At 31.4% G+C, this 17,058-nt stretch overlaps 3 protein-coding genes and 1 long non-coding RNA gene across 4 annotated transcripts in view; 3 read left to right on the forward strand and 1 right to left on the reverse strand.

Annotated features, from left to right (window-relative positions):
- Nucleotides 1–398: 398 nt before the first annotated feature.
- On the forward strand, nucleotides 399–4,021 carry LOC102583701 (serine/threonine-protein kinase At5g01020). The gene is made up of 5 exons (XM_006363806.2): nucleotides 399–836; nucleotides 2,065–2,200; nucleotides 2,334–2,470; nucleotides 2,585–2,708; nucleotides 3,396–4,021. The coding sequence occupies exons 1-5, from the start codon at nucleotides 420–422 to the stop codon at nucleotides 3,845–3,847; spliced, it is 1,266 nt and encodes a 421-aa protein (XP_006363868.1). The 5' UTR covers nucleotides 399–419; the 3' UTR covers nucleotides 3,848–4,021.
- Nucleotides 4,022–6,349: 2,328 nt separating this feature from the next.
- Nucleotides 6,350–8,242, forward strand: LOC102584047 (uncharacterized). Its single transcript, XM_006363807.2, has 2 exons — nucleotides 6,350–6,956; nucleotides 7,162–8,242. Exons 1-2 carry the CDS (start codon nucleotides 6,422–6,424, stop codon nucleotides 8,088–8,090), a joined length of 1,464 nt encoding a protein of 487 aa, XP_006363869.1. The 5' UTR covers nucleotides 6,350–6,421; the 3' UTR covers nucleotides 8,091–8,242.
- A 738-nt stretch (nucleotides 8,243–8,980) lies between these two features.
- LOC102585131 (protein NUCLEAR FUSION DEFECTIVE 4-like) lies at nucleotides 8,981–13,855 on the reverse strand. Its single transcript, XM_006363809.2, has 3 exons — nucleotides 13,506–13,855; nucleotides 9,973–10,913; nucleotides 8,981–9,482 (listed from the first exon to the last, which is right to left on the reverse strand). Exons 1-3 carry the CDS (start codon nucleotides 13,815–13,817, stop codon nucleotides 9,005–9,007), a joined length of 1,731 nt encoding a protein of 576 aa, XP_006363871.1. The 5' UTR covers nucleotides 13,818–13,855; the 3' UTR covers nucleotides 8,981–9,004.
- The window catches only part of LOC102584907 (uncharacterized), an 18,314-nt gene continuing 14,567 nt past the window's right edge, over nucleotides 13,312–17,058 (forward strand). Inside the window, exons 1-2 of the long non-coding RNA XR_368639.2 lie at nucleotides 13,312–13,322; nucleotides 15,823–15,826. This is a non-coding gene — a long non-coding RNA (uncharacterized lncRNA). The remainder of the gene's footprint in view (nucleotides 13,323–15,822; nucleotides 15,827–17,058) is intronic.

Below are 17,058 nucleotides of genomic sequence, written 5' to 3' on the forward strand. Positions count from 1 at the left end.
ACTACCAATTAGCTTTTACATATATTTTTCACACCATAAAGTACACAAGTATTTCTATTTGATTTAACCAATTAAAGTCAAGTCGGCATAATTGAAGTGCCATTTATTCCAAATTCTTTATTACAAAAAAAATAACACCTTTTTTTGCATGAAGACAAGTACGTTAGTTGACAAATCAAGCAACAAAATTAATCCCACAAAAAAATAATTAGAACAAAAATACCCTATTTAGTAGAGTGGTTGGAGCAGTTACACAAAGAATGTCCTTACCTCATTGTGGATAATAATCAATAAATTTAAATTTAAAAAATAAACCTCAATTATTTAACCTTAATTAATTAAATTACCTTTATCTAATCCACATATCCCTTCTTATATTTCCCATCAACTTCTCCATCTTTTTTTCATCAAACCAAATCATGACTAAAGACTCAAAATCTTGGAGACCTTTTACAGCTAACTGTTGTTCAGCTGATGATCAAACAATATTTGGTAATTTTAGTAGGTGCAAAACCTCGAAATCCGATTTTTCGAAGAATATAGGTCCATTACCATCATTTCGTAGGTTATCATTTTCGGATTTGAGCAGATCCTCGTCAACTCGGATTAACGAGGATCTTGCTCAAACATTTGGACCTGACTTGTTTGATTTCCAGGTGAGTGAATTACGCGCGATAACGCAGAATTTTTCGACGAATTATTTGCTTGGAGAAGGTGGATTTGGGACAGTACATAAAGGGTATGTTGATGAGAATTTGAGGAGTAGTTTGAAATCTCAAGCTGTTGCTGTTAAGCTTCTTAATATCGAAGGACTTCAAGGGCATAGGGAATGGCTGGTAATTATTATTAACATCTATTATATTTCCTCTTGGTAACTTTTGTTGTTATTCCGAGCGCGATAAAATTTGTTCATAAAAATATAATTTGTTTGAGTGAGTTATTGACTCCATCCATTTTGACTTGACTAGTTAAATTAATCTAAGAATTGAGTTGATATATTATCCATATTGACACTTGAGAAATCTAATTATCAAATTATGTTTAAAAAGATTTTTTTTGCCGGATATATTATATATTATTTTAATTAAAAAATAATAATTTGCTAGGTAATTAAAACATTATAAAAGAACAAAGAAAGAAACTAAATTTTAGTAAAAAGAATGAGCAGATTATTTAAGATATGACCCGCTTTTTGCCTAGTCCATTTCGGTCTAACTAATTTTTGGGTGAAATTATCATATTAACCTATTTTGACCCGCTTATTTTGACATCTCTAGTTGTTAGCATCGAGGGATATGGTGTGAAAAATAAGATTCACTCCCTATACCAAAAGTTTCAGGTCGGGCGGGTTCAAGAGCTCTAAAAGTGGAAGAATTATTGGTAGGAAGTGTATACTCTTTCATAAATCTTACTGAACGTGAATCTGAATTGGTTAATCCCATGGGTATGAGATGTCATATGATTATAGTTGATGAAATTCCTTTACAAATTATATTTTTAAATTTTGTTTTTCTATATAAGGAAAACTCTGTTTTATTGATGTCAATTGTATTTTTTGAGCTATGAAGAGACAGGATATCAATTGTTTTATGAGCTATATGAAGAGACAATAGCTCCTTCAAAAATAAATAAATAAATTAAATCCTTGACTTACAGAGCATAAGCTTGGACTTGAAAAAATAAAATAATAAAATAGGACTTGGCAGTTCTATTGTGGCCCCACGTTATTTTAATTTTTTTGGTGTTTTTTTGTTTTTTTCCCTTTTTGTGTTTAAATATTTTTTCTTCATGAAGATTTTCATAATTGTTGGGTCCCAAAACTTAATATGGCTGAATAACAATATAGAAATCTCGTTAATCATCAACAAGTTAAAGCTAAAATATCAAAGCCCAATATAGAAAGAAATCTTTTGTTTATTTCGTGTTTTTTTTATGTTTGCCTTTATTTGTCCAGTATTATTCATTCTTGATGAGTGAGATGATCTTAATTAAGTGAAACATGGACGGAGTGAGTAATATGTATATTTTGAATTATTTAACAAGTTATTTTTGGTTGATATATAGGCGGAAGTAATATTTCTAGGGCAGCTAAGGCACAAAAATTTGGTAAGATTGATTGGTTATTGTTGCGAGGATGAAGAGCGCCTTCTTGTTTATGAATTCATGCCCAAAGGCAGCCTTGAGAATCATCTCTTTAAAAGTAAGTCCGCTTTTATCAGATTAAAATAATTGAAGTATGTGTAATTTTCTCGAAAGATACAAATGAACGAAAGGTCAAATTTCAACGAATTACAAAAAAAATCGAAATAAAATAACTTGCATAAAAATTTCAGGGTTAGCGATGTCATTGCCATGGGGTACAAGATTGAAGATAGCAATAGGAGCAGCCAAAGGCCTTGCTTTCTTGCATGGTGCTGAAAAACCTGTTATTTATCGTGATTTCAAAACCTCCAACATATTGCTTGATTCTGTATGTATTCTTAAATATTATTTATTTTTATAAATTTTTTTCTATTTCAAATTTTTAGTCAATATAATTAATGTATAATATATGTGTATAATAGATATATGTTTTTATTTTCAGGACTTTACTGCAAAATTGTCAGATTTTGGGCTTGCACATATGGGCCCAGAAGGATCAAACACTCATGTTACTACTAGAGTAATGGGCACTTATGGATATGCAGCCCCTGAATATGTTAGCACAGGTATAATAGAAATAGTCTTTGACACTTATGCGCTTATTTTGCGTTGGTCTTTAGCTTATACCCCTCATAACGACGTTGGTCTTTAACTTATACCCCTCATAACGAAAAAACAATCGCATGTGACACAAGTTTTCAAATTAAAATATCCCTAAGTTATGACTTATGCCCTATATGACTTCAGTTTTTAAAGAACTTGTGTCTCACTAGACAGTACTTTAGCTGCAAAAGGTGGGAAAATGCAATACACTAAATATGAGGGGGGAAAGTTAAAAATGAAGCTCATATTGTCTCCTATGGAGATGGATTGATATGGGGCTTTCTACTTCTTACCTATTCACTTCTATTTAACGAGCGTTGTAACGATCCAAAGGAAAATCTCCATTATAAGGGAAAGTCATACAAATTATATATTCTAGTCGAAACCAACTTCGACATAGGTCAAAATTTATTTTCTATGTTATTGGTCTTCAACATTAGAGAAGAATACTAGTCATCGCTGAAGTTTACACTTTACACCAAACCAAAAAAAATTGTCCACGTCTAAGAGTTGCTACAAATTAATGTCAGATTGCATTGGTCCTTCTCTCAACCATAATTAAGTAATTAACATAGTTTATATATTGCATTTATTTGTTTGGTGTAAATACGAAGCTAGAACAATTTGTTCATGTTCCACTTATGATGTAGGACATCTTACTACAAGAAGTGACATATATAGCTTTGGAGTAGTTTTACTAGAACTACTAACAGGAAGAAGAGCAATGGACAAAACAAGGCCCAAAAATGAGCAAAACTTAGTGGATTGGACCAGGCCTTACTTGTCAAGTAGTAGAAGATTGCGTTGCATAATGGACCCAAGATTTGGTGGACAATATTCAGTAAAAGGTGCAAAAGAAATGGCCCATTTAGCTTCACTATGCACAAGTTTGAACCCAAAAGATAGGCCCAAAATGCCAGCCATTATTGAAACATTAGAAGCCATTCAACCACTAAGGGACATGGCTGTGGCTTGTGGACAATGGCCACCTTCACCAAAATCAAGCAATAAGTATGTTGTTTATGCACCAAAAGGAAACAAGGATAGCAAAATTGTGGTGATTAAGAATTCAAGAATGGGTGTTAATATTAAGAGCAAGTAAATGTATGTATGTATGATGAAAGATTGTGCTTGAAATAATTATATAATGTCTATACCTATATATATGAATATTGTATTTAAAGTATGGAGTTGAGGTGAGATCTAACTGTTTGTAAATAAATGAAAGTTACCACCATAAGGTCTTATATAGCATTATAACTTTCTTTTAGCAATGTGATAGTTTTGGAGGCATTTTGATGCACTCATTTCTATTTTTGACATGAATTATTATTATGTTACGACGTTTACATTATAGCATAATAATTTATCCTGATTCAACAGTAAAAATACATATTACGTATTCATCAACATATGGAGACTAAATTAAAATAGTAAATTTCTCTTCAAAGAAACATAGAAAGTGGCCTAGAAGATTATTCAATTGTGAAATATACTACAAATTTCTTGTCTAGATCTTCCTAACAAAAGTTTTTCGAGTCTAATATGGAAAAATATTTGCTAGGGAGCGTTTTCTCTCGAATAGAGCCCTACACAGCGCAAATTCATAATAGTTGGGCTTCAATATAAGTACCAACACTGGATAAAGAAATCCCAAAAATAAAAAAGTTTTTTCATGCCTATGTAGACGATTTTGCTTTTAAAGCTCTTGTGGACCAAACCAAGATTAAAGGTTCAACAAAGACATGTGTCAACATAAATAGAGCTCCATCATTTCCTCTTCTTTCTTTTTTTACTTTGCGTAAAAAGTTAAAATTTTCAATTTATATTAAATATAATCATATCATCAAAAAATATTAGGACCAAGTCTAAATTAGACTATTTGAAAGCTTGCGTTAATTTTAGGCTGCTTATATAATAGCTTAAATTGACCAATACAAAAACATTTTAAAGCATTAGAAAAATAATGTGTGTATTTGGTTTATTTTAGCATAATAATGATTTCAATAAAAAAAAAATTACTAGTTTGTTTTGGTATAAAAGAATAATTTTTAAGTTAGAATTATGATGTCCATTTGATTCAAGCTAAAATCATGCTAGCTATAACAAAATTAATTTATTAATTTAATTCATTTTAATCTGCTCAAATATAATTTCATCCACTTATATAACACCCTTAATCCCTTTAATATATATTATCTCTCTTATTTGTGCTTCTACTCAATATACATTTCGTCCAATAAAAGATAAAGCTGTTTTTTCGACCACGTAATTAATATATTACTGAAAATTTAAGCATGAAAATGGTGCTTATAAAAGTAGCAAAGGTACTCTAGTGCATACTGCTTAATTAAAGGCCAAGAAATAAAAGCCATCAATTAAACTTAAAAGAAGAAAGTCAACCAAAAATAATAATAATTGAGTCTTAAAAACTATACATGTAATTATATTTCAATAAAATACGTACATCACAAAATACTTTCTACAAGATGGACTCTAAATTAAAAACGTCAAAATTCAATGTCCAAATGCGTCTAATTTGCAAGTTTGCTTAAGTTGAATGGTTGACTTTTATAAAAAAAAAAAAAAAACTTATACATCACTCTCTCTTTATGTTATATTTCCACAAAGTAAAGCATTTTATAAAGCAATATCCTTTAAATTTTAATGCATTTGTGCCTTTAGTAAGTCAAATTAGTTAGGAACTATATATATGAATTACATTTGTGGAATGATTTCCCATTATTAGTTCTATGCCAAAAATGATTTATTATTATTTTTTAAAAAAATAATTCATGCTACATATTTTTCTTATCATTATTAAAAAATAATAATTTCTTTTATTGAACTGTGTGCCTACATTTAAACGAACTTTATAATCCCCTTCTATAAGTAGTAATAGAAATATAAATTAAATGGAGGGAGTACGATATGCAAGTTAAGTGTAGATTAATTAACTTAAGTAAAAATGTTTACTAAAAAGAACCTCTCAGCTCACATGTGCCAAGAAAGCAACAACATCGTTACTCTTGGTCATTTCACAAATGTTTAATTACGTAAATAAACACTTATTTAACCATTGAGATTAAATAAAGAAAACTTTATTCTCTTTAATAACTTAACTTTTAGATAAGATGATCACAAGATTAACATGATATCCGAGCAAGCGGAGGATCCTAGGTTTGAGTCTTTGTAGAATCAAAGTTCAATTTGTTCCTTACCTTTTGGCATTTTTGGCACGATTAAATTAACATTAAAATGTATAATTATCTTATCTAAACATATTTTTATTTATTTAATCTCATCACACATGCGATTCATTTTTTTTTCTCATGGGGCATCACATGAAAAGTCTTTTTGATTATTAGGGTGACGGCCACCTAAAATTCATTCATAAGTTGGAATAATTTAAGGCCCTTTCACATGAAACTTCACTAAATATATATTTTGTCCCAACTTTTTAATTTTCTTGCATTATGCGTGAGGAACGCACTAAAAAGCAAGCAAAAGGCCAACTCAACAATCCAATGTGCACTTGCTTAAGTGCGTGCATATGTGCCAAACTTTCCCACTTTCCTTGGCATATCAACTTTGAAAAAGTCCCTTTAATATACAAATTAAAGTTATATCTATATTTCTATACACCCCTTTTATTTTTTTTCAAACCTCAGACATAATGGCATTCAACAAGCCTAAAAAGCCTCTTTTTTCTCTTAATTCTAGCCTTTGTACCACCCTCTTTTTCATTGTTCTTTTCACCATTCCAATTCTTCTACTCCTCCATACCCCTACTAACTCCATTTGCACCACCACTTCTTCCAAAATCAAGTCATGGTCCGGTGATCTACGCGATGCTGAGTTTTCATGGAATCGTTTGAAGTTCAACGATAAAAAACCCCCATTGAAAACTCTAAAAATCGCGGTCTTTTCAAGGAAATGGCCTATGAGTGCTACCCCCGGTGGCATGGAACGTCATGCCTATACGTTGCATATGGCTATGGCAAGTCGTGGTCATCAAGTACATGTCTTTACTTCACCTCCTATGGAACATGTTACTCCTACTACATCACATATGATCGATGATTCTTCACAAAGTTCACCAATTATTCATTGGCATGAAGGCGAGGTAGGGAGATGGCGTTACAATAAGGCATGGGAACAATATCAAGAGGAAAATGAGAGAGAGCCTTTCGATGTAATTCACTCAGAAAGTGTGGCATTGCCTCATCATGTAGCTCTTAGCATGAATATTCCGACATAAAATAAAAACCAACCTCCAGAGGTCGGTATTGAATAGCGACCAAGCTTTTTCCGACCTAAGCTGGGATGTTGGTTTTAGGTCGGTATTTCAGGGAATATCAACCTCTGGAGGTCGGTCGGTATTCACTGTTTTTTTAGTAGTGGTAATTCATTCAGAAAGTGTGGCATTGCCTCATCATGTAGCTCTTAGCCTTCCGAATCTCGTGGTATCATGGCATGGAATAGCTCTAGAGAGTATACAATCAAGCATATTCCAAGATTTAGCTAGAAACCCTAACGAGCCTATGTCCTCGAGTTTCAACCAAGGCCTACAAGGCATGATACCTAAGGTGCTAAATGAAATTAGATTTTTTCATAACTATGCACATCATGTAGCTATAAGTGATAGTTGTGGAGAAATGCTTAGAGATGTGTATCAAATTCCAAGAAAAAGAGTCCATGTAATTGTCAATGGTGTAGATGAAAAAGATTTTAGTGAAGATTCAAGATTAGGTCATGATTTTGGGTCCAAAATAGGTTTACCACAAAATGCAACCATAGTACTTGGTGTAGCTGGAAGATTAGTAAAAGATAAAGGACACCCTTTACTTCATGAAGCATTTTCACAACTCAAAGAAAAATACCCTAATGTTTATTTAATAGTAGCTGGCTCTGGACCTTGGTTACAAAGGTACAAAGATTTAGGACCTCAAGTTATAGTATTAGGTTCAATGAATCCATCTGAATTAAAAGCATTTTATAACTCAATAGACATATTTGTAAATCCAACACTTAGACCACAAGGACTTGATCTTACATTAATGGAAGCAATGATGAGTGGGAAACCAATTATGGCTTCAAGGTTTCCAAGTATAAAAGGAACAATTGTTGTGAATGATGAATATGGATTTATGTTTACACCAAATGTGGAGTCATTGGTTGAAGCACTTGAAAGAGTAGTTGAAGAAGGAAGAGGGAAATTAGCAAGAAGAGGAAAGGCTTGTAGGGAATATGCATCTTCTATGTTCACTGCAAAGAAAATGGCTTTGGCTTATGAAAGATTGTTCCTTTGCATTAAGAATGAAACATTTTGTACCTACCATTAATATATTAGTAGTATTATTTTGTGTGGAAATATTTGATGTTATTTGTTAGTACTTTGGGGAGATTAGATTCTTGATAGGTATATATGAAAAGTGTTCAAGTTGTATGTACTGATGTTATTGAAATCTACACAATCATGATACTTGTGAGGTTATTAGTGGTAAATCTTTTGATTATTAAGTCTAGTAAAAAGTAGTTGGTCGGTCAAAATTATTGCACTACCAAGTCAAATATACAAAAGATATACACTATTTGAATTAAAAATGTATGTTATATGTATATTATACAATATAATATATATATATATATATATAAATTATCGGCTATCATTTTGATGGGCGGCTATTCAATGTAGTTTTTTCCAAATAAGTATACTAACTTTGCCACTATCCAATTTAGGACAATGACCAACTTAGGAGCTAGTGCTCTAAGAACACCTTTCCAATTTGAATGAGTTGTGATTTTTTTGATGGATTGTGAATTTTCGAAGGGTTGGGACTATTCTAATAAGTCGTACTAAGCATTTCTTCATACTATACTTAGTTGGCTAGAAATATAGGGGTTTCCTCTCTATTTTTCAACTACGAATTTTCCAAGTTTTCTACTCTTTTTGATCTTCTTAAAAACTTAAGTGTCATTTGCCGTCATTGAGTGAGTACAAAATTCAGCTAAATTTGAGGTACCCCACTATTCTGCTGAAGTAAATCGTTTTATCATGGGAGGATACATTTCATAACCTCATATATTTGAGGAAAATAACTTTCTTAAGGACATGCCGTAAATTCACTGAGCTCGATTTATCATTCCTACATCTTGATTTACTATTATTATTATTCTAGAATAGTGTTACTATTCATATTTCATTGAATACAAAATTTAGCAGATAACAAACTTCAAGATGATCATTCCAACAAACTTAGCTTATCCTACGATTTTGCTCGAATCGCTCATAAGCAGGTCGAGTTCTTAAGAACAACAATACACTTGAAACAAGTCCTAATATGGCAAGACAACCCCACCAAATAAAAGTTGAAAAGTAGCATTTTCTCCCCATACAAACTACTGAATCATTAACCATCTGTATTGAAAAAGTAGCAAAACCAGCAGCAGCAGCATTATTGTCATAAATAAGAGCAGCAAGGAAACCATAGACAAGTGATCCAATTGGGATATTTGTGATGAGAATGTTGTGGTTTACTCCAACACTATTTGGTCCAAAGAGTTCTGATGTTATTGACACTGCTGCAGCAAAGATGAATCCTGAACTCAAGCCAATTAGAGCTGTTCCTGCTTGAAGTGCTGCCTCATTTCCACTTGCTGCTACTAAGAAGAATGCTATTGGTGTTGGAACTAATGCTATTGCTAGCCATCCTGTTCTTGCAAAATAAAACTTCCTGCCAAAGAAATTCCTTCATTTTCAATTGCAACTCTAATTATAACAAATTCATGATCTAGAGTCAGTTGGTTCAGAATGTGGGTGATTTTATTACATGTATACATTTTTTTAATTTATTTTTTCACAAATGTATATATAGACCATGTCCTAAATCCACCTTTGCGCCTAATGCAACAACTAAAGTCAGTATACAGAGTGTCATGATCCATTTCCTCAATGGGGGAAGTCAGGAATATCGCCTAGGGTGTTCAAGTTTTAATATTTTAAAGTAATTTCTGGCCTATATATACAGTATAATATTGGTAAAACTTTGAAAATACACATCTAGACACATTAATTCGTCCTCATTGTGTCTCGCGGACACCTGACACTTAAGTTTAACGGGCAAACCTTTCACTCTATCTATGTGACTACACCACTGCATTCCCACCTTCCCTACCCTTTGATACAAAATATGAAAACAGAGGAAAAGTGAGGTTTTAACTTACAATCTGATGAAATCTGGAGCTGCAGAGAGCAAACGACCAAAGAAGGAGAAGGACGAGTACAAGGTAATAAGAGTAGAAGTCATTGAAGTATGTCCAAGTGATTGTGCAATTTGTCCAAGATTGTTACTATACACAAGCCCAATTGTTCCTCCACAAAAGTAAGCAAAATAATATAACCAAAAATCCACTCTTTTAACCAACATTTCCGCCTTATGTTCTTCTCCAAGCATAAACAACTGATCCTCCCCAATCATTTTCCCATAACATGATCCTTCATCACCATCTCCACTACTCCCAATAAACCTCGTTAGGCTTAATGTAAGAGTCGGTCCATCACCATTTACACCATAAGACGTTACACTAATCTGGCTATTCTCGCGACTAAGAAACTCTCTATGAAATTCAAGATCATCATCATCCACTAGAAGGAAGCCGGAACCTTGAAGAGTAAAACTAGAGAACACCTTACGTTGAAACCAATCGCGTGCATAAATAATCCCAGGAATGCCTAATGGAAGGACTAGTAATAAAATGGCACCACCAAAAATGACACGAGCAGTTGATAAATCATTTGAATGTACAAAGAGAAGATAGAAGCCAGTAATAATAGCAAGGAAATTTAGCAGGACGAAAATGAGCTGTTCGTGTTTGATGGAATCAGAAGGCAGGGGATCCACAGGGGGTTGTCGAAGAATTGGGATAAGTGATACAATTGAAGTGAATAGAGGAATGAAAGCATTAAGAAGAAGGTAAATGTGAGTTGAAGAAGGGTTTAATGAAATTGCAGCAAGGTTGTATAAGGCTGCACTAACTCCATTAAAACTTACAGTAAGTGCAAGTGCTAATGGTCTATTAGAAGGGAAATTTTTTATGCAGAGAACAAAACAAACTGTGTTGAACCATGTGATGCTGCTTCCAGCTAACAAGCATAGGAAAAATACCTGCAATGATTTGTCAATAGTCGTGAATTCGAGTTCGTACATTCATAGTGTGTTATTTAACGTTATAAACATTGTTGACATATGTAATATATAATTCGAGTTAAAAACATTAGGTTTGTTTGAACTCACAAAAATCGCGTTAATTATAAATCATTTGAATGTACAAAGAGAAGATAGAAGCCAGTAATAATAGCAAGGAAATTTAGCAGGACGAAAATGAGCTGTTCGTGTTTGATGGAATCAGAAGGCAGGGGATCCACAGGGGGTTGTCGAAGAATTGGGATAAGTGATACAATTGAAGTGAATAGAGGAATGAAAGCATTAAGAAGAAGGTAAATGTGAGTTGAAGAAGGGTTTAATGAAATTGCAGCAAGGTTGTATAAGGCTGCACTAACTCCATTAAAACTTACAGTAAGTGCAAGTGCTAATGGTCTGTTAGAAGGGAAATTTTTTATGCAGAGAACAAAACAAACTGTGTTGAACCATGTGATGCTGCTTCCAGCTAACAAGCATAGGAAAAATACCTGCAATGATTTGTCAATAGTCGTGAATTCGAGTTCGTACATTCATAGTGTGTTATTTAACGTTATAAACATTGTTGACATATGTAATATATAATTCGAGTTAAAAACATTAGGTTTGTTTGAACTCACAAAAATCGCGTTAATTAGTCCAGGGAGGTGAGTGATTTACAAGCAGTAAAGAAATAATACAGGATAAAACCATGAATTAATATACTTCTTTTTTTTCATTAATTTAAATGATTTATTTAATTTTTCCTTGAGGAAAAATGATTTTGTTTATTAGGATTTTTAAATGCTAACGGTTTGAAATGGACATATAACTGATGTAACATATGGAAAATTCTGGAGTTCATGGACCAAAGCAAATGGACATGCAGCCAGAATTTTCATTAAAAAGTTCAAAATATAGATTAGTAACCATATGAAGAAGTTGGAATTCAACATTTAATATACGTACATAAAAAAAATTAATTACAATACTCTTTATATCCCACTTTATATGAGTTATTTTTCTTTTTAGTCGGTCTAAAATAAATGATACATTTCTATATTCAATAACAATTTTAACTTTAAAATACTCATGATTTTACTCTTAATCAAATAATTTTTTACTATATAAATATCTATCACTTATTTTAGACCATAAATTCTTTTTTTTAAAATTATTTAAATTTTATATTGAATCAAACTAACCCATATAAAATTGAATGAAAGGAGTATAAGTTTTGTCGAGAGGACCTCGTACACACAAGATATAACCCATATAATAAAAGGACATGTGTCTCTTTTCTCCTGTTACTACCAAAACGTTGGGATTTTTAAAAAAAGTAGAACATTAGTTTGGACCACTGTGAATGAAGTGTCTGGTGTATTATATACCAGACTTATTCAGAGACACTACACCACGGCCACTAATATTTATGTGGTCTTAAATATCTGTAATTTATGATTTATAACACATAATTTTTACTTTTTGATAGACAGCTTAAAGTGAATTCAAAAGACTAAAAATAAGCTTACTAGTATATAACCTTTGTTTTGTCATGATAAGTAAAGGGATAGAATAATTCATGCTTTAATACTAGTAATAAAAAAGGATAAAAGAAAAAAGAGGCAACCATAAAGATATACTAGCATGTTCTGTATACTTCTGGTATTTATTTATTTATTTAGAAAAAAGGGTTTGGCTATTCAATGATTTATATTTTGACCTTTTACGGATTAAAATAAATATCTAATTGCTGAAGTTGACACGTTAACTATTTATTTAAATAAAATAATAAGCCCAACACAACGAATTCATTTGAAAACAATTACTACTAACATTAGTATAGATAATTATATTATGAATTAGAAATAAAACGTGATTAATTAGACAGCTAATTAAAGCCTAAAAATATCATTATAAAAAGCAATAACTCACTACTACTACAAAATGAAAAAGAAAAAAATATTCTTAATTTGACACTAGTGCACAGTGCACACTAATACTATGTTTAATATAGGTATATTTAACATAGCTCCAACTTTGGATGTACATAAATAGACATTTAAATTCGTATAAAATTGAACAAGTAGAAACATGAGTACTATGTGACAATGATATAATACACGTAGGACTCAAATTGCATGTAGGATACCCCACATAGGATGTATGTGTTTATTTATTCAATTTTATACAAGTCTAATTGTCTACTTATAAACACACCCAAAGTTAAAAAGATATAATTACTAACTGAAACCAAATTAAAGAATATAAATATAAATTGAAACCAACAACTATTAACGATTCTTCTAATGGTATTTTTGAGGACTTTCCAAGTCTTAACCCTTCCAGTAAACGTATAGTGGAACTTCAATCTGATATATGGGCGAAATTAGGAGAGTTGATGCCTAACAAGAGTGCCCAAGAAGTTCTGACCCTTTCACTCTTCCACGGACTGATACATGTACCGAATGCTCATACACCCAAAGTTAAAAAGATATAAATACACTAACTAAAACCAAATTAAAGAATATAAATATAAATGAAACCCGTAGCAAAAAAGATGGAAAGAATAATACTAACCACAAAATAAGGCAATGAAACGAAGTCAAGAATGATAAACCATTGAATTCCATAACCAAACAACCCCATAAAAGCAGCTACAAACATGACGGACCACAACGGCATATACATCAGCGCTAACCCCGATGACCATCCCAACGCTTTTCCGAGATCGGACGCAGTCGCCAGGTAGTTCAACTGAACCTGTGAAATTCCCAAAACAGCCTTCAACTCCGACGAGTAAGCTGAGAAGTCGAAATTCGTTCCGGTGAACGCTTGAATCCAGATAGTCGCTACCAAAATCATCCATTTTCGCGATTCATATCCTGTCATATTAATCACAAATGCCTACCTAGCTCGATAAAACTAAGATTTTTAGAAAAATAACTTATATTTGCGTTGTGTCCGGAGTTTACGTGGCCTAATTTATATGCGTTCGTTAATTATAGACAAAATACAAGTAGTCCCCCGTATGGCTTTTTTTGACCGTGATAGAAAATGAAGACATGAGACCTTGGTTATTTGTGTTTTTTTTATTGATATTCATGAGTCATGAAATACAATTCTAGAATTAATCCTGGTTGACGTTATGATGATGTAATCCGAGAGTAATTATTTGTAGAGTTGTTTAATCTGGGATTTTGGGTTCGAGTTTTTTGAAATAGAGAATAGTTATATTAAATGACAGTGTAAAAGCGCGAATAATATAAGGTTGACGTAGCATGTATAAATATAATAATTATGAATTTTTTATCTGAACTATTATTTAATGATTTGCAAAATACGAGACGTACGGTCTAAAAGGTAGTCTACAAAATAAATAAAAATAAGGAATTCAAGTCTTAGAATTTGGTAAAGTCATGTTCAAAGTTAGTTGATTAATTTTACATACTGTTTACACGAGGAGTAGGGTAAATTTTAGCTGTGTGCCTCCTTGTGCTGTTTAAGGTGATTGCATCACCGTTGTTGTATTTGAGGTTTGGTTTTATGGGTTCTTGTTTTTATTTTTAATTAAATGCTTAAGTCATATGCGACCTCTTAAAGTTATCCACATTTTTCGCTTAGACATCTGAATAAAGTCTTGTACCCATTGAACACTTAGGGATCGTTTGGTAGAGTGTATAAGAATAATGCAAAATAATAATAATAAAAAAGATAAACATGCGTGCATCTCAAACGCATATGCATACCAAATGGACCAATGAAACGAAGACACATGTCGATTGAATTAAATTTTTTTAAAACTCTATTTAAATAATTCAAAAGGAACTTCAGGAAAACAAAAATATATATTAAATTAACTCACCCCCACCCCACCCTTCTTCTTCTCCATTGGAACTTATTCCCAATTTCACAGTGCCGCTCTACCTCAACCGCTACTTATTTCCATTTCCAATGTCGTCGGATCTTAATTCCTAAGCATTGAGATGCTGCACCTCAACTGCCACTAAACCATAGCCTCCACCCATTTCTTCTTCTCAATCGAATCTTTTCTCTTTCACCGGCGTCAATAATACACCATTGTTATCCATCTAAGCTAACCCCTCAATCACCTTTCATTCTAATGGCATTAAACCTTTCATTCATGGTCTTCATCTTCTTTCACTAGTCATCATTATCACAATTACATGAAAAAATAATGAACTTTTGTCTGGAAAAAATAATCAATAACTTTGCTGGAATATTATTTTCATCGGAAACAATGGAGCTTTGTCGGAATATTTAAGACCTTAATTAGATCTACATATAAAAATAAAAAAAGGGAAAAAAATGGAAGAACAATTGGAGGGAGGAAGATGGGGAGAAGACGTTGTTTTTTTTTTTTTTTAAAAAATTATTATTATTATTATTTTTTAATTTAATTTAGGTGTATAAGTTGAAAAGAAAAAAAAAATATCATTTTTTATTGTTCCACGCGCTTAAGGAGGGTGTTGTACACACTTTTTGCCATGTTAGCATTTTGTGTCTAATTGGAATCACTTTTAAATATATAAAGTGTTCATTAGGTACAAAGCTAAATTAAGGTGTCTAAATAAAATTTACGGATTTAAGCCTTAATTAAATGACATGGTTTTAAATTGGTGACATGTGACCTCTTAAGAGGTCACGTCACATTAATGGTTTTTGGAAATTTGGAAATGGGTTCCATTAATAAATAAAAAGTGATACAAATGGACCTTTTCTATAACGGCAATGACATAAATGAGTCAAATTTTTAACGAACCATATAAATGAACCTTTTCTAATAGTTTGATAACATATTTGAGTTTTTTCCCTAAATAAAATGTATAGCAATCTCTTATTAAAATTAAAAATTATTAATAGGAATAAATATAAGTAAGGTAGGTTAGGCCTCATCTTACTAATTTTTCAAATAATTACTTCGTTGATCAATTGAAAAAAAAAATAGTTTTGGTAAAAATATTTAGGCACAATCCCAAGAAGAAAACGATAATTTGGAAAATTAATTTAGGAAAAAGAATTATTTAAACAGAGTTCAAGTCATCGACATGTTGTTATGTTTTATAGTGTTTTAATTTATCTCTTAGCTTTTTCTTATTTATTAGGGGAAGTTTGTCTCTCTTAAATAAAAAATATTTCTGGTATTTTCCATTCATTTGCCAAATGAGTGAATTATTAGAATTTATTTTTCAATCTTCAAATAAATTTCATGTTCAAATGCATCTCTACACGGCTTTCGAGGCTAGTGTGATGACATATTTGGACCTCTTTATTTATTCAAGGGTATATTTAAGACAACAAAAAAATAACTTCCAGTGTATATATATACTAGATATAAGACCCCGTGCCAGCACGGGGCCCAATATATATATATAATTTATGTCATATTATGGAATTTGAGAAGTTATTGAAAATTTTATATGATTTTTAAAATATTTTAAATTGTTAGCTATTGTGATTTGTAGTACTTTTTTTAAACATAATTTTGAAAATAATATTTATTACTCTCTTTGTTCTAATTTATGTGGCACATGCAGAATTTCAAATATTAACCCTTTTTTATATGTCTCTTTAATATATTAAGTTGTTAATTATTGTATTTTATACTACATTTTGAACCTACTTTTTTAATAATATATGTTATTTGCCATGTCCCAATTTATGTGGCATTAATTGATAGATTTGTTGGAGCTGAGAGATTTATTTTGTTAATTATTGTAATTTATAGTTTCTTTTTCGTCAATTTCAAACAATAAATGTTTATCATATAATGCATTTTATGTGGTACCAATAGAATTTAGAGAGTCAATTAAATTTTTTATATAACTTTTAAATATTTAAGGTGTTACCTATTGTAATGTATAGTATTACTTATATTATTTTTAGTTTCTTTTTCGTCAATTTCAAACAATATACGTTTATCATATAATCCATTTTATGTGGTACCAATAGAATTTAGAGAGTAAATTAATTTTTTTATATAACTTTTAAATATTGAAGGTGTTAATTATTGTAATGGATAGTATTACTTATATTATTTTTAAATATATTTAAATATTATATGTTAGGTTTTTTATCCTAATTTATATGGCATTGATAGAATTTAAAGTGT

The sequence above is a fragment of the Solanum tuberosum genome, unplaced genomic scaffold, assembly GCF_000226075.1.
Source record: "Solanum tuberosum cultivar DM 1-3 516 R44 unplaced genomic scaffold, SolTub_3.0 scf00465, whole genome shotgun sequence".
In the NCBI taxonomy this organism is placed as follows: domain Eukaryota; kingdom Viridiplantae; phylum Streptophyta; class Magnoliopsida; order Solanales; family Solanaceae; genus Solanum; species Solanum tuberosum.